This window comes from Catharus ustulatus, chromosome 7 (genome assembly GCF_009819885.2).
Source record: "Catharus ustulatus isolate bCatUst1 chromosome 7, bCatUst1.pri.v2, whole genome shotgun sequence".
Lineage (NCBI taxonomy): Eukaryota > Metazoa > Chordata > Aves > Passeriformes > Turdidae > Catharus > Catharus ustulatus.
Genome location: NC_046227.1, coordinates 1,818,484 through 1,845,684, shown reverse-complemented (window position 1 = coordinate 1,845,684; position 27,201 = coordinate 1,818,484). Strand labels below are relative to the sequence as shown.

Here is a 27,201-nt window from a genome sequence, read left to right as displayed (position 1 = left end):
CAGGCAGATGTGAAGTCCACTGAAAACACAGTGGTTTTCAAATCTCTCTAGCTCTGGTAGGTTTTGGGAGGGAATTAATACAAAAAGAGAAACAATCAGTCCCTATCTAAACCAAAAGTTAAGTTTGAAACCAAGACCCTTTTTGGTTTTGAGACCTTCAGGACAGGCACTCACCCCCCACAAGATGGGCTCTTATTCCAGCAAACAAAAAACAAAACCAAGAAAAACAAAAAATAAACAAACAAAACCCCAAAGAAACAAACAAAAAAATCACTTATTCTATTGCTGCTGATTATCAACTTATGAACGCTCTTTCCCCCAAAAACTCCTCCTTGCTCGAGTCCTGAGGTCAAATCCTAGATTTCGCCAACTTTAACAGCCCATCAGCTTATTTCTCTACAGAATTTCAGCTTAACTTGGTATTTTTCAGTGTGGCAGCCAAATCCAAAGAGAAGAACCCAAATTTGCCAAGAATCTCACCTAAATAAAGGTGAGCAGACTGTGCCTCTAAGGGACACTTTCCACCATCCCAGGTTACTCCAAGCCCTGTCCAGCCTGGTTTTAGACACTTCCAGGGATTCAATGAAGTGGTACTGATGCTATTTAGATTGAAAAGGAGAACAGTACTGTGGCTTTTTAATAAATGCTTTCATAATCTGCAGAAGGAGACAGAAGGACTTCCTTTGCAGGTTTCTCTTTCACCACCACCGAGAAAAATAACAATCGTAATAATTATTGCAAACCAGGCTCCTGTTTACTAAGAGTCCGAGCTTTTATCACAGGCAGCTTTGCACACAAGAAAGGTGCAGCTGAGCCGGGGAGCATTTCATCTAAAGCACTCATTAACTTGGACAAGCGGGGTCGAGGGTGTTGTGGCTGTTTTGTTTTGATTTTTAATCATGCAGGCATCTCCCAGGCTGCTGCACAGGCACCGGTGTTTCACCGGATCAGCTCCTGGGTGACAAGGGCTGCCAAGCAGCTGCAAGGACAATAAAACAGAATATTACTATTACTATTACTACTACTACCACCACCTTTCATCTTTGGAGTATTGCATTTGAGCTTCCAAGGTCTCCAAAAGGCTGAAGCCTGACCAGCAGCCACCCAAGCTGATATTCCACTCGCCTACTTAGTTCTTCCTGTCAGATGCATTTCCTGGAAGCTACAGGAGAGTGAAAATTTTATTTTGTTGTTTAAATTTAATTGCAAACCAACCCAATGTGGAAGCACATGAAGGATTCACTCTTCCAGCTGTAGCCTGGAGTTTACTGGCAGCAGTGAATCAGTCTCTTTATTTATAATGTCTGCGTTGGAGAACGCGATGCCACCGTAACTAATAATTTATCCATTTCCCTCATTATCTCTGTGAAATATCTGCTGTCCAAAACACAGCTAATAGAACTCCAGCTCGCTGGGAGTCGTGCTGCTCAGTGGAGTTCAGCCACCAGGAAGAGCAGGAGTGAGTTTTTATTGATCCCTTCCCGAAGTCCAGGCTGGAAACCTTAAGCCAAAGCTTAAGTCAAACCTGCGGTCCCCAAGCAGCTGTTGGGCCGGCAGCAGCCCAGCTGTCTAAACTTTATTGGCAGCAAATGTCATTCTTGCACATGAACTGCCTGCCTGGAAGAGCCAAAGGCACATCTTGGGCTATCACATCCCATCACGTTCCCCGACGAGATGTGAAAACCGGAATGGGAAACGTCAACAGAGTCCGGGCACGGCGAGGAGCGGGGCATGCCCGCTGACAAGCGCGCCGCCCTGACAGAGATGGGCTTGGAGTTGCAATTAGTGGCACTGTCATTTTCGGGCGCTCCTGCCAATTAATTAAGCCTGTCAAATGGAAAAACAGCGGCATTCACATGATAATTTATATCGGGAGAGACTGGCCCGGCAAAGCCGCCGCTGCCGCCAACAAAATCCCCTCCGAGCGCTTCAGAAAAAAAATAATAATAAAAAAAAATATAAAGAAGTGGAGAGGGGAGGGGGGGAAGAAAGAAAGAAAGTTAAACTGTCCTTGTTATAATTGTTAACTCTGATCGCTCAAGTAGAAGATGGGCTGATTAAAACTCCAAACGAGCCCCCAGCTCGCTTAAATCTCAGAGTCCGGAATGATAGAATCAGAGGAGTTTATTCATACCATTAAGCCCCAGAGAACTTAATTGAAAGAAGAGCATAGCCTGGACCTTGACAAGCGGGAGGTCACAGTAATTGCTGCCGGACATATTTAACATTAAGATAATCAGGCCATTAATTACCCTTTGGATCATTAAATCAGCCAGTTGCAAAATGAAATTTCTGCCTCTATTACTCACTTGAGAGACCACAGGGGTGGCTTTTAATTTATCAGTGAGCTTGAGATACAAAGGACCAGGCTTGGGGAGGAAGGAAAAGGGGGAGAAAGGAGGGGGTTTGCTTCAGCAGAGGCAGGAATATCAATCCGCCATGCTTGGTGATCGTGGCAAATTAACTAGGTAAGATAACCTCAGCTTCTAAAGGCAGAAGCTGGGGGTATGTAAATAGATGAGGGCAGACAGGGAGATCAGAGCCTGCACACCACTTAGCAGGATAATAAAGGAAATCATCCTTGATTATCAGTGCTAATTTGGACACTGCCGGTAGCTTGTTATGCGTGTTCTGAGTAGCATTTAATTAATTCAATTGCTTGTTAATGAGGGAAGTGACATGTGGGGAGCAGATGCCACCCAACTGCAGATGGGTTCTGGTCAGCCTTTCACAATAAAATCTTCTTTTTTCCTTTTTTTTTTTTTAATTTATTTTTAAAAACCCCCTTCCCCCAGCCCTGGAACGGGAAAGGTGTCAGGCGTGGAAGAGCAGTGAAAAGTCACAAAACACTGACCTCATCAGGCCAAGATCTGCCACGGAGCCAGAGCTGATAATCATGGACAGAGAGGCAGGTACCTGTGCTCCCCCAGGCCCCATTCATTCCTTCTGCCAGGAATCCAGGACCAGCAGCATCACAAACTGATGGCCAAAAGGAGCAAGGGGTGAGGGACAGATGGAACACAGCAGCCCTACAAGATCCAGGATGCGAGAGTAAGATCTGAAGCGCTCTGTTTCCCTGGGCTCACCCTTTATTTATGATGAAGAAATAATTATTTTTACAAAGAAAAGGATTAATATTTTCATGGAAGGCAACAGTGTAATATTTTTCATCCAAGTCACTCCCCAGTGACCAGCTCGCTGTCACGGCCGCTCTCCTTGGAGCAGCACAAGCCAGGTTTTGGTGCAGGACTGTAAAACTCAGCTCAGTACAGTGCAGCTGCATAATGTTGTCCCTGACACCATAAAACTGAGTTCATTAGTGAGCAAGGATCACACTGGATCTCCCCTTGGAAGGTAAGAGTCAGTTCCCAGCACTGCTGGCTCCCAGCTCGTGGCTGCTCAGCCAGTGTTGGATTTTCCTGTAACCTTTGGTACCCAGGATAAGCAGGGAGACTGCTGAGCAAACAGACCTGAGCACAACTGCTGCTTGTGCTCCATGCCCCAGTTAAAGGGCTTAAAACTGTGCCTGAACTTCTGCACTCATCCCCCAATTCAAAACCACAGTTTTAATGGAGTTACACATTCCATCTGTTTGTGAATATTGTCAAGAAGATGCTGAAATGGTGGAGAGCCCTATTTGTGTGTAGCTAACGCAGATATTTGGCATTGTTTGAGTAGCAGAACAGGAAGTGTGGCTGGGATGGTGCCTGGATATGGCCCTGCCTTCCCTCACGTTGCCCATGGTGGAGGTGGCACATCCACCCCAACACTTCCAGGGAGACAGAGATGGAGTCTTGGGAGCTCAGGGAAGGACGGTGAGGGAGCAGACAACCATCTCCTGCAGTGGGCAGAGGGATGGGGGCAGCTTAACTCATTTGAAAAAGGCCCACACCATCTTGGGTGGCAAATGAGTCTGCAAACCAGAAACCACATGAGGACAAAGCAGAACAAATGAGGCGTGTCCAGAAAAAGGCTAAATATCTGCTAGGAGATGGACACAGCAGTGCAGAAGGCAAAGAGCTCCCAAGCTGGCTTCCTCACATCTCCAGCATTCCTCCATGGAGCTGCTCAGCCCCACAGGGCTCCTCCAGTGCTGCACCACTCCAAAGCAGCGTTGTGAGAGTGTGCTTAAACAGTATCAATAGCAATTAGAGGGAAAATCCTGATCCCATCCCCAGCCCCAGTTAATTGTTGCAACATTGATTTACTCTAATTTGACTTCTCACTCCAAATTAAAGCCGCATTACCCAAGGAGGGACCGCAGGCAAGCTCCCCCTGCTCACCCCCTCCCCTCCAAGACAATAAATTTAATATTGAATACACTTGGAAAAAAAACCTGGCGGTTGTTGCAGGATCCATACTGAAAGATCTTTGTCCTTTTTTCACTCTTTTTCTTTTTTTTCTTCCTGCGAGTAATTAAAAGATGCTTTCCTTGACTAATGATCCCCCTGTTTAGGAATGGGAAGTCGATACTCCTTCACCAGCAGTCAGCTTCAATTTGTCACAGGCCTCCCGAAGTTTGAGCGGCGTTCTTGGGGCTGCTGGTAATTGCTGGAACCAATTACAGCTCTCCAGAGCTGACCTAATCAGGGACCCACAGACACCACAGCTCAGGGGCCGGCAGGTCTCTGTTCCCTTTCACACTCAAGTGTTTGCCTGTGCTTGGCTTTTCCACACTTCCCCAGCTTTCTGTGCTCACTGGAGCTTGTGTTTATTCCTCCTTCTTCCCAAAATCCCAGCAACACTCTCAGCTCTGCCTTGTGCCACTTCCCTGGGGATCCCACCACACCTGTGCTCCCAAAACCTTCCAGTTCAGTGCCAGAGGCCACCCTTGGGTGTTGCTTTTCACTGTCAGGGGCACTGAACGACTTGGGAGATCTGCCTGAAGAATTCCAGGATGGTTTGGGTTGGAATGGGCCTTGAAGTCCATCTCAGCCCACCCCCTGCCATGGGACACCTTCCACTAGCCCAGGCTGCTCGACTCTCCAACTTGCCATGACCTGGAATACAGTGATATCAGAGCATATACCTGGGCAATATATCCCTCTCTGATCAATGCCTTTTACTGAAGAGCTCTCAGGCTTCGAATTTTACATACCCTCCAATCTCAGAACCTTTCTAGCCTTCAAACTAAAGTGTCCAGGCTTATCCTTTGCCATGATTTGCTTGGATGAAGACTTTGAAGTGCATTTGAGTGGGCTAGAAAAGGACAGCAGTATTTCATGTGGTTTAGTCACAGAATCTCCTGAGCTGGAAGGGACCCACAGGGAGCATTGATCCAACCCCTGGCCCTGCTCAGGCACCCCAACAATCCCACCCTGTGTATCCCTGGGAGTATTGTCCAAATCCTCCTGGAGCTCTGGCAGCCTTGGAGCTGTGCCCATTCCCTGGGGAGCCTGGGCAGTGCCCAGCACCCTCTGGGGGTGATATCCAACCGAAACCCTCCCCTGACACAGCTCCAGCTGCTCCCAGGGCTCTGTCCCTCGGCACAGAGAGCAGAGGTGGGAGCTGTCCCTCATAAGCAAGGTGCAGGCCATGGTAAGGTCTTGAATTTGATAAAATCTTATTTTTGAGTGAGCAAAATTACTAAAGGGAAGCTGTACTCACAGCCTGGCATAGCTGTTTAAGATTCCTTAATTATGCCATGACCTAGAGTTGCCGTTTGGCAATTCCTCCTGCCAAAAACCATCTCCATGGATCCCTCCACCCTTTCCTCTACTCCACAGAAACACACAGGATGCCACCGCAAGCACAGAATGATCAGTGACAGCCTCTCCCAGGCTGAAGGGACTGCTTTGAAAGCCACATCAAGACTTTCAGGTTCCTTTTAGTGCAGCCTGTGAACACTCCTTGAGCCTCCCAGCCCAACTATTCTGTATTTGTGGAGCAGCTCATTACTCTTTTTTTTTGTGTCCCTAGAAATCTGTGGGTTTCCACTGATGGATTCATCTCCAATAGACAGACACAACATGAAAAGGTGAAACCCACCTGATCCCCTCTAGAAGTGTCTATTAAGGGCCCATCACAGAATCAGATTCCCAGAATGTTCTGGGTTGGGAGGGACCTTCAGAACCATCTTGTTCCAGGGACACCTTCCATTATCCCAGGCTGCTCCAAGCCCCTGGACTTGGAGACTCCCAGGGATCCAGGGGTAGCCACAGCTTCCCAGGGCCTGCCGACCCTCCCAGGGAACAATTCCTTCCCAATATCCCATCTGTCCCTGCCCTCTGGCAGTGGGAAGCCATTCCCTGTGTCCAGTCATTCCATGCACTTGTCCAAAGTCCCTCTCCAGCTCTCTTGGAGTTGCCTCTTCCACCTTCAGTCCCTCAACAACAACAAAAGGAGGGTTTGTTTAACCCTCCTTTCAGGGCCATTTTAGCTGCTTCCAACAGAATTCCTCATGCAAAACTCCAAACAGCAGTGAGAATGTGGAAAGCAGAGCCTCTACCTGAAAAACTTGAATTTATTTTCTTGCCACAGCTTGGACAGAAGGATTGTGATGCTGGCAGAGACCGAAGGGAAGCACAAAAGCAGGCACACACTTGGAAAAAGCAGAATTTTCTGGTATTTACATGAAAAATTGCATTTCAGTCCCTGCTGCAAACAGCAGAGGAATGGGAGCAGCAAAGATTGAAATTGCTTTGTGGGAAAATTTCCACATCACCTTAATTCTACTTCTTCTGGCACCTCTTTTATCACATAAGCGTGAACCTGGACACAGAGCTAGAAAATCCTATTTATAAAATGAATCTTTTTGTCCAAAAATGTTGCAGTGCAGGAGAGAAAGTGCAGTGGTATCAGTGACAATCAGAATCAGCTGAATATAACCATGAAGATGCACAGAAACAAAGTGGGAGAATTAAAATAAGCCCTGAGTATCAAATACTATGAGAAAAAAGTTGATTTTCTAGAAGAAAAATTCAATCCCAAATGAATTCTTAATTGAAATGGATGGTGCTCTCTTCATCACAGTCACATGGATTTTAGATTTTTCGTGATGTTTATTATATGACTACTGAAATAATGTGATTTTTCTTTTTTTTAAACAGAATTCCAATTGAGTGCAAGCATTTTCCTTTCAGGTGTTTAGACCTATTGCTCCATCTCACCTCAGCAGTAAGGAGCACCATTTATTTGTGAGGTGCAAGAATACAAAATCTCTGTATTAAAGTGAGAGTAATGACTGAAAGTTCATTTCAATCTACTTGATGACATCATTGTATCTAATAATACACATGTATAGGGCAGACATCCCATTTCTGCCTGAAACAAAACTCTCTTTGGGGCTCCCTGAGCACTTTTAAATGCACAGCCATTCATCTAAGTAGCCTGATTAATGTAGTGGCTTCATTCTCGAAGATGAACCAAAGGTGGCACCACAAATTCATTTTTCAGGGCTAACGAAATAATGCAATAAGAAACAGTTGACTTCATTCCACACAACACCACAAACCCAGCCCTCCACTGCAGGAGGTGGCCCAGGTACAGTGATCCTTCCACCTGATCCAAAACTGGAGAAGGTATTCTTAAAACATCTGTCTTTGACACTGATCAGATTAATTAAGCGTAAAATCCCCTGGTTTTAGGGAGGACAACACATCACAGGAAGATTTTCACTGTGTGGAGCTATGAGAGGCAGGTAAAATGCTGTTCTCAAAGGAAACATCTCCCCAGCAGCTCATGGCTTCACTTAAATCACACACACACAAAAAGTAATCAAGTCCATGGCGAGCAGGACTTGGAACACCCCTGAGCAGAACCAAAGACCTGACAGCCAGGTACAAACTCCCTGAAACTCTGAAGGGAGATTATTAATGGCAAACTGATAGTCCAAGAGGCAGGAACTTTGTGGCCCACCGAGACAAAGGAGCACATGACAGGATAATTTAGATGGAGCAAGAAGCAGGCGGGAGGTTTCCATCTTCCACTGAACAGAAAACTGCAGAGCTGCTGAGGAAACCTTCATGAGAGCACAAAGTAACGAGGCCACTCAACTTTTGCCACCCCCACTCTGATACAGGTTCTTCCTGGGCATGCAGTGAGGATGTAAAGAATGATTTTTCCACAGAATGTCAAAGAGGCAGCGTCACACGCCGGGCGAGGCGGAGCGAGCCAAAACCCACCTGGTGGAGTCTGGGGAGGGCTTCACGTGGCCTTGGCTGTTCTCCTCCCACACACTGTTGGCCAGCTCGTTGCCAATGGCTGACATGACCTTGATGAGCTCGATGGGCCAATCGTCCAGGTCCAGGGAGCGCACCCGCGACAGGTGCGTGCCGAGGTTGCGGTGGATCCCTGAGCATTCGATGCAGATGAGGGCTCCCAGGTTGAGGCTGGCCCAGTCGGGGTCTGCAGGACAAGGGACACAGCAATTAGGACAAGGGAACACCCAACACAACTTCCAAGCTGCTGTTTGTGCCTGAAGGTTTTGGCTCCAGGGGTGTCTTGTCCCAAAGTGCAGCTGGGAGGTTTTCCAGGGTCAGCAGAGATGCCAACCCTTCAGAGAAAACCTCGAGGAGTAAAGCAAAACAAAGTGTGGTGTCACAAAAGATGCATCACTCCAAGTCCAGTCCAAAAACCCCTGTGAATGAGAGGGGAAAGGAGAAACAAAGGAAATATAACCACCATGATGAAGCAGTGAAGAAAGCCCCTCCTTGGGAACCCAGAGCTGCTCGTAGCCAGTTGAAAGGGAAAACTGAGAAATAGAGCCTAGAAACAATTATCTAGTGCTAACTACATCAGCTCCCTCAATAACCACTGACACCATCAGCTACGTATTTCTCTTCCATCTGACTCTTCTCCTTTCTCCAAAACCAGGCAGATGAACACCAAGATGGGGATGTTCCACTTGCAACAGCCCCAGTCCCAGGGCATGGGTCAGAAGGATTCCATCACCCCAAAACAACCCCACAAAGGGTGAGACTGGGACAAGCCTGACACAAGATGGGAAATTCCATTTCCCAACATAGTTTAGAACATTTTTGCTACTGTCCTGTGCAATTTAAATTTAGATTTGTATGGATTGCCTTCTCTCCAACAAACATTCACCTTAACACATGCAGGTGAAGACATGAGAGGAATTTCTGTTGGTTTTTTCCTAACCCCCTGCTGTCAGATCTTTTCTTCATGCCTACTCTGTGCATCCCAAAGAACTGCCCCAAATGCGAAGCAGGAAAATGGGGATTAATTAAGAGGGCAGGCAATTCTTATTCCTATCTAAAAAAAATTTGGAGTTGACAGAAAATGAATTTCCAGTGTTTCCTTGTCTCAACTTTGTGTAACCCACAACTGAAAAGCTATTTCTGCCAGCCAAAATACATGGAAACAAAACATTTTCTACTTCTTTGCTATGTCATCTTTGGACAAAAAACAGGAAAGGAAAGCTCATAACTTCAATTGTGAAGTCCCACATCTCACTGAAGGCATTGACTGACATTTTTCAACCAGTCCATTGAAATCGAAAAATGCAACCAAGAAGAAAACTCCCATTTTACTCCACTGGACCACATCTTTGGTTTAAAAGTTCCTGTCCATACCAAGTCTTATACTTAATTTAGTATCTGCATTCTACATACACAGTATTTCATATCTCAAAAATATCAGGTGAGACCAAACTGCTGCCATGCTTTCCAAGCTTTTGGGACAACAGCTACAACCAACTCCTTTAATTCCATAATTCTTCAGGTACCGCCATTGTTTTGCCAGTGGGGGAACCAGTGGTCTGTCTGAAACACATTAAAAAAACCCTAAAATTGCAATTTGTTGGTATAAACTTGAACACAGCAAGTAATAATTTGAAATTTGCAAACTGTGACTGGGATGAAACCCCTTGACCTGCAAAGGTCAGGGTTATCCTCACAAAAATTCAAAGTGCAGTGAGCTCTAAGAGGCATGAACTCAGAATGAAGCAAGGGAATGGAATACCAGCTTACATTATTCCAATTATTCTGACAGAACTGGTGTTAAGGACCTGACCTCACTCCCAAATACCTCTCTACTTGAAGCACATACAGTGCATCTTGTATGGAAAAAATTCTTTAAATATTCATCTGCTTCAAAGCACCACGGAATGGTTTGGGTTGGAAGAGCCTCTCAGTTGCCAGCACTGCTGCTGAAGGAGTGAAGGGACTGAAGGAGTCCCCTGAAACAACAACCAGGAAGTTCCATGAAATTTTACCAAGATATTATTTTCAATTTTAACAATCTGACAACACACAGCTGAGTGGAAAAGTAGCAAATGAGGAAAGACCAGGGCTGAGCTCCTTATAGAAATGAAAATTGTTATCAAAATTCACACCACAGGTGGTTAGAAAACTGTAACTACTTAAAGCTGTTTGCTTTTTTTTTTTACTTTTAAGATGCTACAAACCCTTCCTGGTGATGGTGAGAGTAATTCTGCATTGGAGGATGCTCACAAGCATGTGGCAGGTGTGGACATCGAGGTAAAAGGAAAAAAATGCCCACTCAGAGCAGCTAGAGGTGCTTTACTTAAAACTGATCCACCAAAAAATGAGCTTTTTAGTGCCACTGAATATATCCAGATTACAATTGTTCATAGTTCGTAACACTTGGCTCCCTCTTTCCCTGAAAACCTCTTCCCCACTCTGACTCTCAATCAGCTTCACCATTTGGAGGTGAAAATTCTCCTGGGAGGATAATCCCTCCCCACTGTCTCCTTCATCCCTTTGGATCCAAGGAGGTGATGAAAGGCTGAACCTTCCTGAGGTCAGCAGCTGTAAGATATCCCTGGGCTGAGCAGAGGGAATTGCTGGAAGGAGGAGCAGAAGAGCCAGGGAAAGAAGAAGCAGGGGTGAATTCATCTCGAGTTGCAGCAGAAGAGGGAGAAAAGTTTGTAATTCTCTCATTCTTTGAGGTTCTTTTTTCTATTCTGCATGAAAAATTGAATTTTGTGATGGGTAGGACAAGATTGCCCAAGTTATTATCTCAGTGTTTGGTTTTCAAACACAAAATACACCAGAGTACATGATCAGACCCCTGGACTGGAAAACTCAGGATGAGACTCTATGCTTTTAAACCCTCCCTTATTTTCTTACAGAACAGCAAAGACCTGTTCCATGATGTTCCAAGATGCTCCCTGTTCTCCACATGTCTTGAAAGAGGTGACTCATATTTATCCTCTGTCAGAGCCAAAATCCAGAAATTCAGGTGGGCTTGCCTAAACAATTGGATCACTTCGGTGGCTTCTCCAGACAAAGTCAGCACCGGGACTCCACTGCTTTGGGAAAAGTAACACCAGTTTCCTTCTGAAACATGAAATCAGATCTTGGGCACAAGCTCCAGCTCCTAAAGAGCACTTTGCCTCTTCTCTTGCTCGGGGATGGGAATGTTAAAAGGAGAATATGGAATAACTTTAGCTGGAGACTGCCAGAGGGCTGGAATGCTGGCAGCACACAGCTGCTGGATTAAAATCCAACAAGGCAGAATTCCCCAGTGAAACAAAGTACTGCATCAAGTGCTCAAAAGGCAGAGAGCTCCAGAAAGAGGAAGAATGGGACTTCTGAAGTGGAAGATTGATGGCTCCTGAATAGAGCTGAGGGATGGCAACATCTCACACTCCTGTGCTCCCAAACATCTGGCTCTGTGGAGATGCAAACAGCGTGAGAGTTCCAGGGAGTGCTGGGGTTTGTGATGTTAAGTGCTCCAGGGGTAAGGACCTGCCCAGGCAAGGCAGGAAGGGAGGCAAGGGAATAAAACAAAGCCTTGCAGAAAAAGCAGCAGGCTGAGGTTTATCTCCTCTGTGTGTGTGTTTACATTTAAGATCCATGGCTTTGGAAGTATCTCACATTTTTCCAAAGGAATGACAGTGGCCTTAAAATCAGGAAGGTCAAACAGCAAGGAGTCAAAGAGGGTATAAATCATCTCTGAGAATACAAACGAGTCCAGCTGAGATTTCAAAATCATCCCCCTCCAAAAGCTACACGACAGAGTGTTGCCAAAATGGGCTGTCCCACTCTGGCCTCTCCCTGCAATGTGTTCCTGGCACATCCCTGCTGCTGGCACCATGCATGGGGGGCCAGCTTGACCCATGAGCAATCTGGCTGCAAACCAAATTGGTTGGGGGGGAAAAAAATCCCCAAAACAGCAAAAAACCACTGCTTTCTTGCATGAGCATTCTTCTGATTAAACATCCAGCCTGGCTGCATAAATCTTGGGATGGGTGCATGGCTGGGAGGAGAAATGAGCCCTGGGGATAGTGTGGAGTCTGGGTAGAGCTGACTTGGATCAGAAGGATGTTGTGGGCAAGGAAGCTGCCTGCACTGAAGGGATTTAATCTTAGAGATATGTAATATAACCCCCCATAAATATATATATAAATATAATATATTTGTGCATTTTATAAATATTTATCTGGTTAGCAAGGCTAGGAAAATGCCACCCACGTGGTGCAGGACTCGGCACCACTCCCACTGTGGGCTGCTCAGAGGCAGCAGTGAGTCCTTGAAATGAGCTAAATATCCATGCAGGGCACTCCCAGACCCCCTCCTCCTCACTCACAGCACACCACACCACCCTTCCTGCCTTCCTCCTGAGCTGCATCAAAGCTTTGGGGGAAATCTCAATGACTGCCAGGTCACTATGAAAGCACACTAATAAATAAGACTTGTTTTGGGCTCCAGGTGCTAAAATACCACTCAAACCAATCTTTTCCCTGGTTTAGTATGTGCTGAATCACTTAGAGTGAAAGCAGAGACCAAATTATTGGTGCAAAAGCACCTGCACTTGTGTACAAATGTTCTTTTTACACTGGGGTGTCAGAGTGGCTTAGACCAGGAGTCAAGATCTCAAGCGGCCAATCTTTAAAAATAAAAATCACACCTGAAGAAAAATAAGTGAGTATTTTTCCATTTTAAGCATGTGTAAAAATCACAAGGAAAGTTCTGACTTCCAAATATCAAAGAAATAAAAATGCACAACTTCTCAGTCCTTCAGCTCCTACAACTAATTGCTTTAGAGCAAGAGAACTTCCTTTCTGTGGCTTTGTTGCAAACCCCTGGAACTAAAGAGCACCAGAATAATGGCCTCAGTCGGGGTTAGTGAGGTGAAGCACAGCTCAAAGTATTACTGAGAACACTCTTCTGAACACTACGTATATGTTTTAAAAAATAAAAAAAAAGGGGGAAAGAAACACAAAGGGGAAGAAAAAAAAATCCAAAATCAGTTTTCTACTATCCAGATATAATGAGCAATGACTTTGGTTTCTTCTGACAAACAAGCCTAAAAAACCAAACCAAAAAAACAGCAATCAAGCTCTATCTCTTTGAAAATATTACCATGGTACATATGCCCTCACCATGCAAAACAGGAGGGAAATGGAAAGGACTGATGTCAAACAGCAAACTTTTTGCCTTTTCTTTGAGGGGAAGTACAGAAATGCTGACATTCAACGGGGAACAATGAGGGGAAAAAATTAGGATGCACTTAATGTGGCAGATATTGAGCATAAATGAAGATCAAACAAGTCTGGTTAAGCAAACTCCTTAACGAAGCAGAAATGTGCAAACAACAGAGGGAATGTGACACCAGGGAGGCCAGGGCTGGGTGCTCCCCAGGTCCTGGCCAAGGAGAAGAGGTCAGAGCTGCAGTCAGGCGCTGTACTCACTCTGTGCCTCACAGTCCACGCAGTGGGAATTGCCTCTGATGTTCCTGATGGACTGCAGGGCCATGGCCTCGTTCTGGCTCGTCAGGCGCGACTGCGGGAGTCAGAGACAGGAATGAGTAGCAAGCAAGGACCCAAAAAAACCCCAAGTGACACAACTGCCAGCTGCATGAACAGCAAACCACAAAGCTCAGACCAAGGTCGAGTGAATACAGCCAAGGCACCTCAAGGCTTGATTTGCCTCTCAAGGAACAGTGATCCTTTGGCATCTCCAGGACTTCTGGGGTCTCCTTTCCCTCTAACAGAGGGAAATCGAGCTTGAGAATGAGCCCTGCTCTTCCCAAGAGCAGCAGCCACACTGTAGGTTTGCTTCTTAAGATAAATGAGATAAGAGTATTATTTTACAAGATCAATTTCCTTTATTGATGTGTGTGCTGGTGCTAATGAAAACTAAGGGACGGTTTGCACAAGAGCCTGGGACTTCTTCATCATGCAAAGGTCAGATTTCACCCGGTGGCTCCTGTTTAAATGCTCCCCACGATGACCTGCCCATGACCTCTGCTTGGGGAGATTCTGCTGAGGTGCAGGCAGGTCAGCTCTACCCAACTAAACTGCCTTGAGGGCTCCCTGAGGTGTGATTTAAGCAGGATTTGTAGCTATCCATAGAGACACAACTTCCATGGGACACCTGCTAAACCTGTCCAGCCATCTGCACTTTGCTGTTCCAGCCAGTTCTTCTCACATGCTTTGGGAACACAGTGAGAAGAACTTCTCTGAGCCATTGCCCAGCCACTCTTTATCCTTTTGTATTAATCCTTTTATGTAGGTGTCAATGTAAAAACTTCCCCTTCTGTGCTCTGGTAACACAAACACATCAGAATGTGCGAACCCATGCAAAGCAAGAAACATGTAAACTGTGGTTTCCCTCCACCTCAGGAATATATGTAGGAAATAAGCCCATTTTTTAACGCAAAATGGGAAGTAAATTGTGTTATGATGATGGTAATTACTGGTGTTTGATCTACTCTGGCACACCACGGCAATGAAAGCAGGCATTCATTTAGAAAAATGAGTCTCTTCCTTGCAGTATAAAATTGTGAAAGACAACTGTTAGGTGGGTAATATTAAAGGATCTACAGTTCTGGACAATTGTTGGCCATTTCTCTCCCTCAATCACCACTCAGCACCTTGCTCTCTCCTGTGAAGTATTTACAGACACCTGCACTCAAGACACAGAAGCTCTCCCAAAAATTAGCATTGGCTGAAGACATCTCAGATTTTAAACATCTGTTTTGATGACAAAGGCGAGCAAATTCCTTCTGTCGTCAAAGGAAAGCATTCCAAGGGGGAAAGCTGCTCCTCCCAGGCTAAGTTCTTCCCTTAGAAAGCTCCAACCCTGCTCAGCTGTGGGGGTAACACACACACACACACACACACACACACACACATCTCAAGGCTTAAAATTCAGAATTCACTGTCATCCTAACGATCATCTAGCCCATGTAGGGCTGTGTGGCTCATTGCCAGCAGTACTCTGTGCTCCATACCTTGTTCTTGCTGCTCTCACAGGACTGTAAACTGGCCAGGATCTGGCTCTCTATGGCTTGGACCCATGCGTCCCTCTCCTCGTAGGTGGTTGCTTCGAAGTGCCAAGTCTGGCCCGTGAGAGAGACAATGATAAACTCGAAGTTTTCTTCTTGTTCTGGGGAAAACAAACAAAAAAATGCAATAGAAATAACAAGTTAAGGATGGTGAAAAGTAGCTGAAACAACCTTGGTTGTTTATAACATCTTCTGTTATGCAATGGCTTTAAGCTGGGGGAGGGCAGATTTAGATGGGATATTGGGAAGGAATTGCTCCCGGTAAGGCTGGCCAGGCCCTGGGACAGGGTGCCCATAGAAGCTGTGGCTGCCCCTGGATCCCTGAGAGTGTCCAAGGCCAGGCTGGACATTGGGGCTTGGAGCAACCTGGTACAGTGGAAGGTGTCCCTGCCCATGGCTGACCCTGAAGGTCCCTTCCACTCCAAACCATTCTGGGATTACGCAAATCCTGTAACTGCAGGTCTGGACATGAGGTGTGAGGCTGGATCCTGTCCTGCACAATGCACCAGGAAACAACTAGGATCCACTGCTTTTGCTCTCCAAATACCATGTAGACAAAGCACTGGTTTGGGTAAATGCTCAGTCCCTGTGTTTTTGAGTTTGGAATTGAGTCTGTACCTTAATCCAACATAAAGTGGCCAACAAACATCATTCAGATTTAAACCTGAGGTGCTAAAAGCTGCATAATGTAAAAATCAAAGGGCGCCACAAAATAAAAGATGAATGGACCACAAAGAGCTGACAATACAGAAAATGTAACAATTTACCCTCTTTCAAGCAGTTTTTACAAGCACAGATATATTAAAGGAGATGTGGACATTTTCTCCTCTACAGCATAAATACTGGGATAATAATAATAATTACTGGGCTATATTACAGGATTGAAATCAGTTCAACCTATTCAACATCCACGTCCGACATGGGAGATGAGAAAATGATCTGAGAAGCCAGGAGAGAGGGTCAGTGAAATATCCTTAGGGCTACTGGAGGATAAGGACAAGTATTCAGGCCAGAGGAGCAGCACACGGAAATACCAGTAGAACTGAAATAAATGGACACACACCCCACACCTACACATGGGACACCAATGCCAAATTAAAAAAATCAAGGAAGCTGAAACAGTAAGTGCAATTGGGAAGGGCTGGCACGAAGCATGAAAGGAAAAGAATAATAGAGCACAAAATTCTGGTGAACATCAGCCATAACGAGCTTCAGAAAGAACATTTTGTCCGATAATGACTTATTATATATTCAGAGCCATGACACTACTGTGTTCCCTCATCATCCATAAACATGCAAAGATCAGGGACAAATCCAGCACCAGATTTAAAGACAGCACTGCTGCCCACTGGCAGCTGTGTTCCCAAGCTGTGGGACAAGGTTTTCTTAGATAAGCTCCCTGTCAGCAAGGCCAGTGCCTGCACGGCTCTAAGGATGCCTCAAAAACAGCAGAAGGTGACTTGGCACCTTGAAGTGGGGATAAACACAGAGCTGAAGGTTATTTTCAGGTGCAGGAAGGTAGCTGAAGCAGCAGTTTGACTGAAAAATGGTGAATGGGGTAAGTGGGAAAAGAAATCATGGAATATCCAGAGTTGGAAGGGATCCAGAAGGATCCAAGTCCAACCCCTGGCCCTGCTCAGACACCCCAACACTCCCACCCTGTGCATCCCTGGGAGCAGTGTCCAAACCCTCCTGGAGCTCTGGCAGCCTCGAGGCTGTGCCCATTCCTTGGGAAACCTGGGCATTGCCCAGCATTTTATGGGGGAAGAACCTTCTCCTAAAATCCAACCTAAATCCTGCCCTGACACAGCTCCATGTCATTAACTTTGGGTCAAAGATGAATGATGCCACTGCACAGCTAAACTATTCCATTTCAGCAATGTTCCAAACAAACAGGTAACAAACATGGCCCAAAACGCCATGAATAAATCATGCACACAGCCTCGTTTATCAGGCACAGCTTTCAGGGCTGCATGAGCAAGAGCTAAGAGAACTGCTCCACAATAAATGAAGTTACATTCAGTCCTGTGCACAGTCTCCTGTAGGACAACACAGTTAAGGTCTCTGCAGCACCACTGAATCCTCTGATCTCCTCTTTAGTAATGCTGATCACACACACATGGTTTCCCCAGCAGACACAAGCCCAGAAGAGCTGCAGCTCGTTTTCAGGTGGGGCTGGAAGGACATTTTGAGATCCAGAGAAGAAAACTGAGCTGGGGAAGGGGCTGGAGCCTCAGGAGGGGCTGAGGGAGCTGGGAAGGGGCTCAGTCTGGAGAAAAGGAGGCTCAGGGTGGGGCTTATTCCTTTTAAAGATTTGTAACTGTGACACTTGGGGACATGGATTAGTGGTGAATGTGGCAGTGCTGGATTAACTGCTGCACTTGATGATCTTGCAGGTCTTTTCTAACCTTAGTAATTCCATGATTCTCTATCCTCTGAAGCTTCAGATTTACTCCCCAAAAAGCTGTGCTGGTTGAAGACATCTTCCCTAATTCTTTCTTCTTAAACACACCAGTATTTTTTTTTCCCCAAGCTCAACTGTGAAACAAAGCAGCAGTGCCTGCTCTATGTCACCCCCAGGGCAATTCCTTCAGAAGACAAGGAACAAACCTGCTCCTGTACGTCCTTAGGCACAGCATGCAGGAACAGGAAAAGCCAGGCAGGAGGATGAAGTTGTTCACTTTAACTCTTCAGTCAAATTATAGGTTGTGCTATTTAAATCCCTGTGAGCCCAATCACAGAATTTTATTAAATAGTTTTCCATGTTTAACAGTTATTCATGGAAAGGTCCACTATAATAGTATTTTAGCACCATCAACCTGTCGAAATCAACCTGCCCAATTACTCCAAACTACATTAATAACACCGGATATTACACTAATTGTGTCCAGTTTCTATGCAGACGAGGTCCCATGGGGCTAATTTTGCATCCTCAGGGGCAAGCAACTCAGCCATCAGCCTGATTTCACCAGGAATCCCTCCTCATTACACAAGTCCAGGCTGTCAAACTTTTTTTTTTTTAAGAAAAAAAGGTTAATGGGCCAATCAGTCATCAATTATTTCCTGGAAGGGCAGCACAGGAAGGGTTAAAGTGTGAAGAACCAGCTGCCACCAACTTCCATTTGGAAGTTATTATCAACAGGAGATGTCTAAAATGCTGTTGTTGTTTGTTTTGCCTTTTTTTTTTTTGAAGAGGGAAGGGTGGCTGGGATGGGAAATGAGCCAAAATTGTGAGATTGTGATGATGTGGAAAGAAAAGCACAAGAAATTTTTTTCTTTTAGTGGAAGCGGTAATGGAATCAGGAAATTTTAGGGTGCCCAGCTGTGGCTGCCTCATCCTTAGAAATGTTCCAGGCCAGGTTGGACAGGGCTTGGAGCAGCCTGGGATAGTGGAAGGTGTCCCTGCCCATGGCAGGGGTAGAATGACATGGGCTTTAAGGTCTCTTTCAACACAAATCATTCTGGGTTTCCAGGGACACTCTTCTCACCATCATCTTTTCACAGTCAACTGCATTTAACCCAAGTTCACATTTATTTTGCTCTACCAAAAACCAGAAACTGCCTCAGCCCACCCACTTCTGGAAAACAAAGAGATAAAATTTCTTAGGAGCAATGGATTGTGGAAGAAAAAACAAATGTTCAGGGCATGGCCTCACTGCCTTTCCCTACCCATGTGTTTGTGATGCGGGACTGAATCAGGTTTAGAAAACCACACTGAAAATTATCACAGAATACAATTAGTCCATAAGTTGTTCCAGAGAACTCCATTTTAAGTCTATGGAATGTAGGGAAAACACATGTGAGAGGAAACACTCACACCTCCTGGTATCTCTCAGGAGTGATTCTAAATACTGTGCACAAATCAGCTTGGTCTCCACTTCCATTCCCTATTTTACTCTCAATATTAAGAAGTGCATAAATAACCACTGACACCTTGCACCAGTGATGGGCACAATTCAAAGCCACAAAATCCCAGAAGATCAGACTGGGAGGGACCTCAAGGATCAACTGGTCCAACCTTTCAGGACAGGAAGTCAATGGGAGGCAAAGGCTCCTTTCTGCTGTGCAGAAATCACACCCATCCTAAAAGCTGGCTTTTAAACAAATAAATATTTAGGTATTTCTAAGAGGCATTTATGAATATTTTGCCAGAACCAGGAATAAGACTGGATCTTCTGGCTTCCAAGCCAAGCAGGCTGTGCATTTGTATTTCTGCCTAACACAGCTGTCTGATACCAGAGGATGCTGGTGCTGCTGCTAATTAACAATAACTCATCATGCACATCTGGAGGGTGGTGCCACTCACACAGCAAACACTTCCCAGGAACAAGAAGTCAAGTGCACCACCAAAACCCCCTCGAGGGTGTGTTTCAAATGCTCCTGAAGCACCTTCAAGAGCTGAGGTTACAGCCTGAATCCCAGCTAAGCCTGCCCCAAGTAACACCCAGACCTATTTAAGCACCTTTTTCACCGCCTCCTCCTCCCTCTCCTGAAAATCTCTTCTGCTCAAGCACCATAACCCTTCATCCTTTCAAAAGGAGGAGAGGGAAGAGCTGCTGGGGTGCCTTGGGAAGCAACAGGAGTTGTTTACAACTCACAATTTGTTTACAACGTGTTATTTACGTCCCACGCGTGTTAGGTCGCGTTACCTTTTGCCACTCGGTGTGAATTACCCCCCTCACTTGGCAGATAAGTATGTTTATTAGCAGCCCCAATTAAGGAAATATTTGTGCCATGTCCCACTGGGCATGGCTATGCTAATACTTCTCTCCCCTTTCCAAACCTAGTGTCTAAATCTAATTAGTTTTGAAAATCAACCCTATCAGGACAATGGAGCTCTGCTATTGCTTGCCCACAGCTCTTGGTAAAGGTTGTGTTCCACTGGAAGAGTTTTATTCTGTTCTATATCACATTTATCTGAGTGCTGGTGAAAGGCTGAAGGCACTGAAGCCCTCTGCCTCATGGGCTCAATGCTTTGTTTGCATGCCAAGAAAAGAGAAGTTGAAAAATTTTAAAAAATTCAGTTTTGACAGGATGTAACTCCTTGCACAGGCACAGCACCACGGCAGCAACAGTGGCACTTTGAAACTGAAGGTAGCTCGGGACTTCATGAGTATCCAAACAAAAAAGTTTTCCCTCAGTGCCCAGCACATCCAACCAAAATCAGACATTCAACGGGGAGGAGGGGAAAAATCAGTATTTAGTATCTTTAAGCGTGCAGAGCACAGGCATTTAATTCCTTAAAGATAATCCTTCCTGCTGTGCTGCAACATCACAGAATCACAGAATGGTTTAGGCTGGAAGGGACCATAAAGATCATCCAGCTCCACCCCCTGCCATGGGCAGGGACACCTTCCACTATTCCAGGTTTCTCCAAACCCCGTCCAACCTGGCCTCAAATCTGTTAATGTAGAAGAAATAATTCTGTATTTTAAGATTACTGCCATGATAACAGGTACAAGGTAGTCTTAAAACCAGAGTGGGGTTTGTTTTAGGCAAAACTCACTGCTACTACCTATTTTTTCCCCTAAAGAACCAAAGGATTCCTTCAAGCCTAGCAATAGAGAGCAGGTGGCACCTTCTAATTTGTGCGGCTCCTTATGGAAAACTCACAAAATCTGAAAACTAAAGAGTTTAGGCAAACTCTAAAATCAATGAAACTAAGATTTCTTGTAGTGAGACAACACTGATGGAGGAGGTAACTCTGCAGTTTTGTGGCAAGGCAGGGGTTGGGCTCTGCTCCCATGGAACAGGGACAAGAGGAGAGGGAATGACCTCAGGCTGGGCCAGGGGAGGTCAGGTTGGACACCAGCAGGAATTTCCCCATGGAAAGGGTGGTCAGGCACTGGAGTGCAGTCCCCATCCCTGGAGGTGCCCAAGGAGCACCTGGAAGGGGCACTCAGTGCCCCTGAGCACTGGGCACAGGCTGGGCTTGATGGCCTTGGAGGGCTTTTCTAGCCTTAGTGATTCAGAAGGTTGAGTCCTTCAGCTGGGATCCACACCTGGTGAAAATCCCATCCAAAACATTATTTTTGCTGTGAAACAGCCAGGAGAGAGCAGCCCCTCTAATGGGGATGCTCAAGCACAGAGTCCCCCCAAGCTGGGGACCATTAAGGCCTTAGGATTTTAGCTTTTATACATTGCATATATTTGAAATCCTGCAATTCTTTGGTGTATAATACTAAATTCCATACAGAGTGTTGGATACTGCTTTCCCATTTTGAGCAGACACAACAATTCCTCTCCAGGCTGGCAATCAAGGACACCTCACTGCCTCAGGCCCCGAGAGATGGAAACAAAAGTGAGTTAGAGGGCAGCAAACTTGGGGTAAATGACTTCATTACCTGAAGCTGTAATTGGAAGACTAACCCTCAATATGCAAAGGGATCAAACTTATAAAAGTGTGAAAACCGTGACCCATTGTCCATTTTTTGGGTGTAGCCTCTGGGGGGGGTTGCTTTGTCTGCCCTAAATGTACCTGAAGGCCCTTCAATAAATTTAATTTAAATTTAACTGCTTTTATTATCTTAATTTTGTCTGGCCTCTGTTTTTAGGTAGCCCAAGAAGGCATCACCATCATCACCCAAAGCACAACTGCAGCACCTTGGCTGCACCTTCCTCCTGCTCCACCTGGCAGCACACACCAAACACCCAAAAACACCAGGAGAGTGTAGAAAATGACTGGAGAGCTTTTCAAGCTGGGGCTGAAGCTGATGGGAACCTTTTGGTGTGTAAATAGGTGTGAGTGCAACCGAGCAAGCGTGTGCCAAGGACCAAAGCAGATTTGTTATTCTGGACTGTCATTTCCCATCATCGTTCCCTTTTTTGAAGGCATAATTATCTAAACATGTGGGTTTTAATACTTACAATGCTCATTAACTCCACATTTGCATGTCTCACCATTGCAGCTCCCACACAAAGGCTCACAGTACCAGCTCAAAGCTATGAACATTGCATCTCCAGCTTGTGGGGGGATAAAACATCCCCAAAATGATACATTTGCCCAATTTTAGAATTTCATTTTGATGCTGTGTCTCAAAACCTTTTGGGCCATGGCCAGCAGGACCATGTTCCCATACCAAGGTGCCTTCAGTACTTAGCTTGATCAGTAAGATAGAAGACTCCTCAAATTAGAGAGGTCCTAAAAAATTTGATCTGTAAAACACAAGAGAATTCCATGCATTTGTTCCTCTGCTGCAGTTCTTTAACAGGTAGATAAAAAAATCACAAGCTTCTCAACCACTAAACCTCTAACAAACATACCTGACCAGAGGAAAAATTGGGCTGGGAGGTATAAACAGCAAATAGAAAATTTAAAATTATTAAACTATCTTTGTGGAAAAAAGACAACCCAAAACTTATATCTGACAGTGACTTTCTGTCTTTTCATATTTGAAAAGACACCAAAAGGATCAAACCAGCCAGTTTAGCAGCTCCGAAAGGCAGTAATTTTACACTTAGGCTGAGAAATGAAATAAAACTATACTTAAAAAAAAAAAAAATAGCTGCCTTAACAAGCTGGAATAAAACCCCACTTTTGTTTCCTGTGCACACTTTGGCAGGGAGAGCCAGGCCCCCGGCAGCAGCCTGGGCTGTAATTGTGCAAAAAAAGGACGGTGATATAAATCACCAAAGGTTAATGATCAGGATGTGAACAGAGGGACTTGTTTACAGAAATAGCATGCAATTTAAAATTTACAAGAGATTTAATGCCACTGCTTGGCAATCACTAAAATCAACAGCCCAGAAAACAGTGACATTAAGAAAAATATTACAGTTATAATCATTCCAAAATAAGTCAATTAGTGTTAGGGCATGCGCTCGCGATTACTTGACCCATTTGGTTCGCACTTAAGTGAAGAGAAAAAAAAAATCCCCCTCCCTTATAGCGAGATTACTGAGTTGTGACCTATTTTGCATTCCCTATTCCTTACACGATCCCTCTTCCATGCTGCTGGAGATGGTGGTGCTGGTTTCACCCCCCGCCCTTGCTTGGTTTCTGAGTCATTTTGACCTTTGACATTTGTAATAATAATAAAATATATATATGTATTAAAAAAAAGGAAGTTTGTAATTGTGTTGTTCAAATGAAGGTGGAGAGGGGAGGGGGGAAATAAATACATAAAATTCAATGTGCTATTATACAAAAGGCATGATGGCTGTCTTGGGTGGGGGAAAAAAAAAAGCAATGTAAGTCAATTTGTGAACTTTGGCACAGGGTGACCTTTAGAAATACAACAATATCCAGAATTTACAAGCAAGAGTAGCACATGCAAATGACCCGGCACTGTCTCGCCTCTGGATTAGAGCTCCAAAGAGCATTATGGAGAAGGCTTGCACAAAACAAATTAAGATTGTTACTTAAATGTCATGGCACACTATTGTATTTGGCTACAGATCATTACACCTGATACTAACACTTTTAAAAACCGTAATAACTTGGGAAATATTACATTGAGTGCCCACATGGAGAAAGGGAAAAAATATATATGTATCTCTTAAAAAAAAATAAATAAAAGGAGAAAATGGGTTCCTGAAGTAATTTAAACATCACCACTCCACGACTAGAGGGAAAGGTCAAAATTTAAGTAAGCTGAAAGGAACATGAATGGCAAAATAAAAGGCATGAACAGAAAGATGAAAAGACCAAGTGGAATGACTCTGCAAACACGGGGTGGCAACAAACACGCATGCTTGGGGCAAATCTCATTTCCAGGGGAAGAGGGAGAGGCAAGGAGGGCGAAATTTTGGAGAAGTGGGTTAAAAAAAAGGGGAGAGAGAGGAGGTGTTTGTCTGGGACGGGTGGGTTTGTTACCTTCGGTGTTGGTGCTGCTGCTGCTGTAAATATTTCGCAGGCTACCAACACGGTTTAGTTTCCAAGCTTTGCGTTTGGCTGCATCCAGAGAGCAGGAGGGGAAGAGAGAAAAAAAAAAAAAAGAGAATAAAAATAAAGAAAAAAGAAGGGGGAGGAAGAAAAAAAAATTTTTTTTTTCAATGAAAAAGGGGAGAAAAGAAACATCAAAAAGCATGTGAAGTAAAATACAAGCATGAGCCTGTTCACACGTGAAGAGCTACACACAGAAAATACACACAAGGACCAGTCAGCCCCTGCAATCCATGGCCAGTGTGGAAAACCTCATATTCAGAGGGATTCTTCTTTCAGTCACCGCAACATGACATGATTTGACAAGATTAAATGGATCTGTTATTGGCATAGACAAAATGGACCAGCAGAAGTTTAAAAAACAAGAAAAAAAGGAAAAAAAGGCAAAAGTGCAAAAGATACAGGACTGGACGAAACAGCTACTGTAAAATGCAATTTAATTCAAGACAAAACACAGCCAGACAAGAGCTCCTTTTCCCCTAAGAGCCTGTGGGGATCACTTGGTGCCTGGAGTTCACCTTTAAACCTCCTTTTTACATCATCACCTTTAGAAACTGAGGTGATGATGTAATGACCTTAAATCTTCGTACCAACAAATGTTCTTTGTAGCACTGAGCTCAGAGGAAGTAGAATCATAAAATCCTAGAATGTTTTGGGCTGGAAGGGACCTTAAAGCCCCTCTTGTTCCACCCCCTGCTGTGGACAGGGATACTTTCCACTATCCTAGGCTGCTCCAAAATTCCTCCCCCACTGCAAAGTCAGAGACGGGGGGGGGGGGCGGAAAAAAGTCTGTTCTTCACAGAGAATAGCAACACCCTTGTTTTATTAGAATTGACCCAAACTTTGAGATCTTCTGAGCTGTTACTTGACAATTAGCAGAAAATAAGGCTCAAAAGCACTCTGTTCTTGGACTCATTAGGGGAGAGCACGTTTTCACCTTCTTTAGAATCTTTAAACACAATGTTTAGGCTGGGTTTCATCACACAGGAAGCAGATGAAACATCTGAGTACAGCTAGACACCTGACAGCCACTGGAATAACAAGGAACTGGTGGAATTGCCATGCCTGGAGGTGTGGAAATGGCATGTGGATGTGGGATAGGGTTTAGTGGTGAACATGATGGTGCTGAGTTGGTGGTTGGACTCAGAAAGTCTTCTAAGGGATCTCAGACCCTTCTCCCTCCCACCACTCATGTACCTCACTGTTCAGGATATCATCAATGCCCCACAACACAGCCAGTACAGGGGCACAATAATTTAGAAAATTTCCTTCAATATTTTGAGGGAATTTCTGTGATGCCCCACACAACTTACATTAAACAGATGCTCACAGGGAAAAGGAACAGTGACATGAAGTCATTCCAGGCTTTAACCAAAAGCTCAATTTTCAGCTGAAGAATTAAAGCTGGAAGGGCACTGCCTGAACCCCCCTGACTGTTTGCTAGGTGTGATTTGAATAAAGCCATCTTTAATGCTGAAAAGGAGGACTGGATTCTGAGTGACATCATCAAATCTAAAAGTGTTTTCACTGGGTGCATCCTTCAAGCTGGAAAGACCCTTTCATTTAAGACCTGTTAAGAAGTCTCCACAGTAGAAAGGCACAATTGCCCTGCAGAAAACTTGTTTTTTCCTCTGAAACATTTACATATAAATAGGCAAAATCGAGGTTTGGCAACCCCTCTGAAAGGGAAGATGGTCTCCAGTGCACAGAGACCCTTTCCCAGTGCCTTTCCCATTTTTCACACACTAATGGCACGTTTGTGTGAGCAGGAGTGAACCTGCAGCCTGCTTTTCTATTAACCTATTGATGAAACAATCCATTTCCATGTGTTAGGTGTCAGGCCTTTCCCTTCCCTTTAAACAAATGGACTTTTTCCACAGAGATGCCGAAGCCCTGATACATCCATGTGCATCCTTTGGCATTGATTAGGCTCCTGCCTGCTCCCTCCAGGTGCTCTCCTGCCTTTGAGGATTCAATAAGGGTTTGGACAGTGCCAAGCAAAGCCTCTGTAGGGTGACTGATGTGCCAGGGAGAGCAGAGCCATCCTGCCCTGCCGGCCTCTAGAATTACACACTCTTGTTACCCACAACCAGGGTACAGGCCCTGCAGGTCATTATCTGCCTGCTTTGTCTTTGAATTATTTCCAAGGATATTCAGTTTGTCTGTTCTGGGTTCACTTCCTGGCCCCAAAGCTAACCCAACAAAAGCTCTTGTTGCCAGCTCCAGAGATATCTATATATCTATATGTCATCCATATAATCTATATCTCTCTATGTATATCTTTGTCTATAATTCAAATCTGTTTTCTATATGATATATACACTTAATCAAATAAACCCCAGCTGGTTACCAATAAAATGCTGTAAGAATTATTTCATTATCTAAGAGCAAAACTCCCTAATAAAAAAAAGGTCTTTAAGGCAGATTGATTTTGAAGTAATTTCTGGAAGTGCGTTTTCTTCCAAAAATGCCAACAAGAGGTGTTTGCTAACTAAAGATTCTAGGAAAAAACCACAGACAAACTTTCCCAAGCCTCAAACATCTGGAATGAAGTTAACAACTTCCCAGTATTTAATTTAACTTCTACTGAAGTGGCAAACAGCACTGGTCCTGGGATATTGAAGATCCAGGGAAGCTGCGGCTGCCCCAACATCAGAAAAAACTCCACCAGAAAGTGCCACACTTACCCAGATCATGAACACCTCCAGGGATGGTGACCAGGTAGCCTGTTCTGATTGCCTGACCACCCTTTTAGTGGAGAAATCATCCTTTTCCCTACCAAGGGAGTGGTGGCAGCAGCTGCAGCTCTGGCAGGCCATCCAGCTGGGTCTGGGACACAGATCATCCCTCTGCTGATGCTTTGAGTGTTCCCTGTGAGCTGAACTGTCTCCATTCGTGTACAATCAGCTTTTACACCTGCACATCTCACAGTGGGAAGAGGCATGTTGGTATAGGAAGGAGGAAACAAGGCTTCAGGACAGCCTTTTGTTAAGATATGGAGGAACTGGGAATCAATTAAACTTAATCACTCCCAATTACCACCTCTCTTTGTATTTGCTCAGGCAATAACTTTACAGCTGAGAGCAGCCCCTCGCAGACAG

At 44.8% G+C, this 27,201-nt stretch overlaps 1 protein-coding gene across 9 annotated transcripts in view; it reads right to left on the bottom strand.

Moving 5' to 3' along the window:
• Positions 1-27,201, bottom strand: part of AGAP1 (ArfGAP with GTPase domain, ankyrin repeat and PH domain 1) — a 306,094-nt gene that overhangs the window by 30,522 nt on the left and 248,371 nt on the right. For 5 of the 9 annotated variants that reach the window (XM_033064417.1, XM_033064423.1, XM_033064418.1 and 2 more), the window contains 4 exons: positions 24,032-24,109; positions 15,163-15,317; positions 13,619-13,709; positions 8,124-8,346 (listed from right to left, as the gene is read on the bottom strand). In XM_033064417.1, the coding sequence (XP_032920308.1) occupies positions 8,124-8,346; positions 13,619-13,709; positions 15,163-15,317; positions 24,032-24,109 (547 nt within the window). The remainder of the gene's footprint in view (positions 1-8,123; positions 8,347-13,618; positions 13,710-15,162; positions 15,318-24,031; positions 24,110-27,201) is intronic. The other 4 variants (XM_033064424.1, XM_033064425.1, XM_033064419.1 and 1 more) reach the window with 1 other exon arrangement.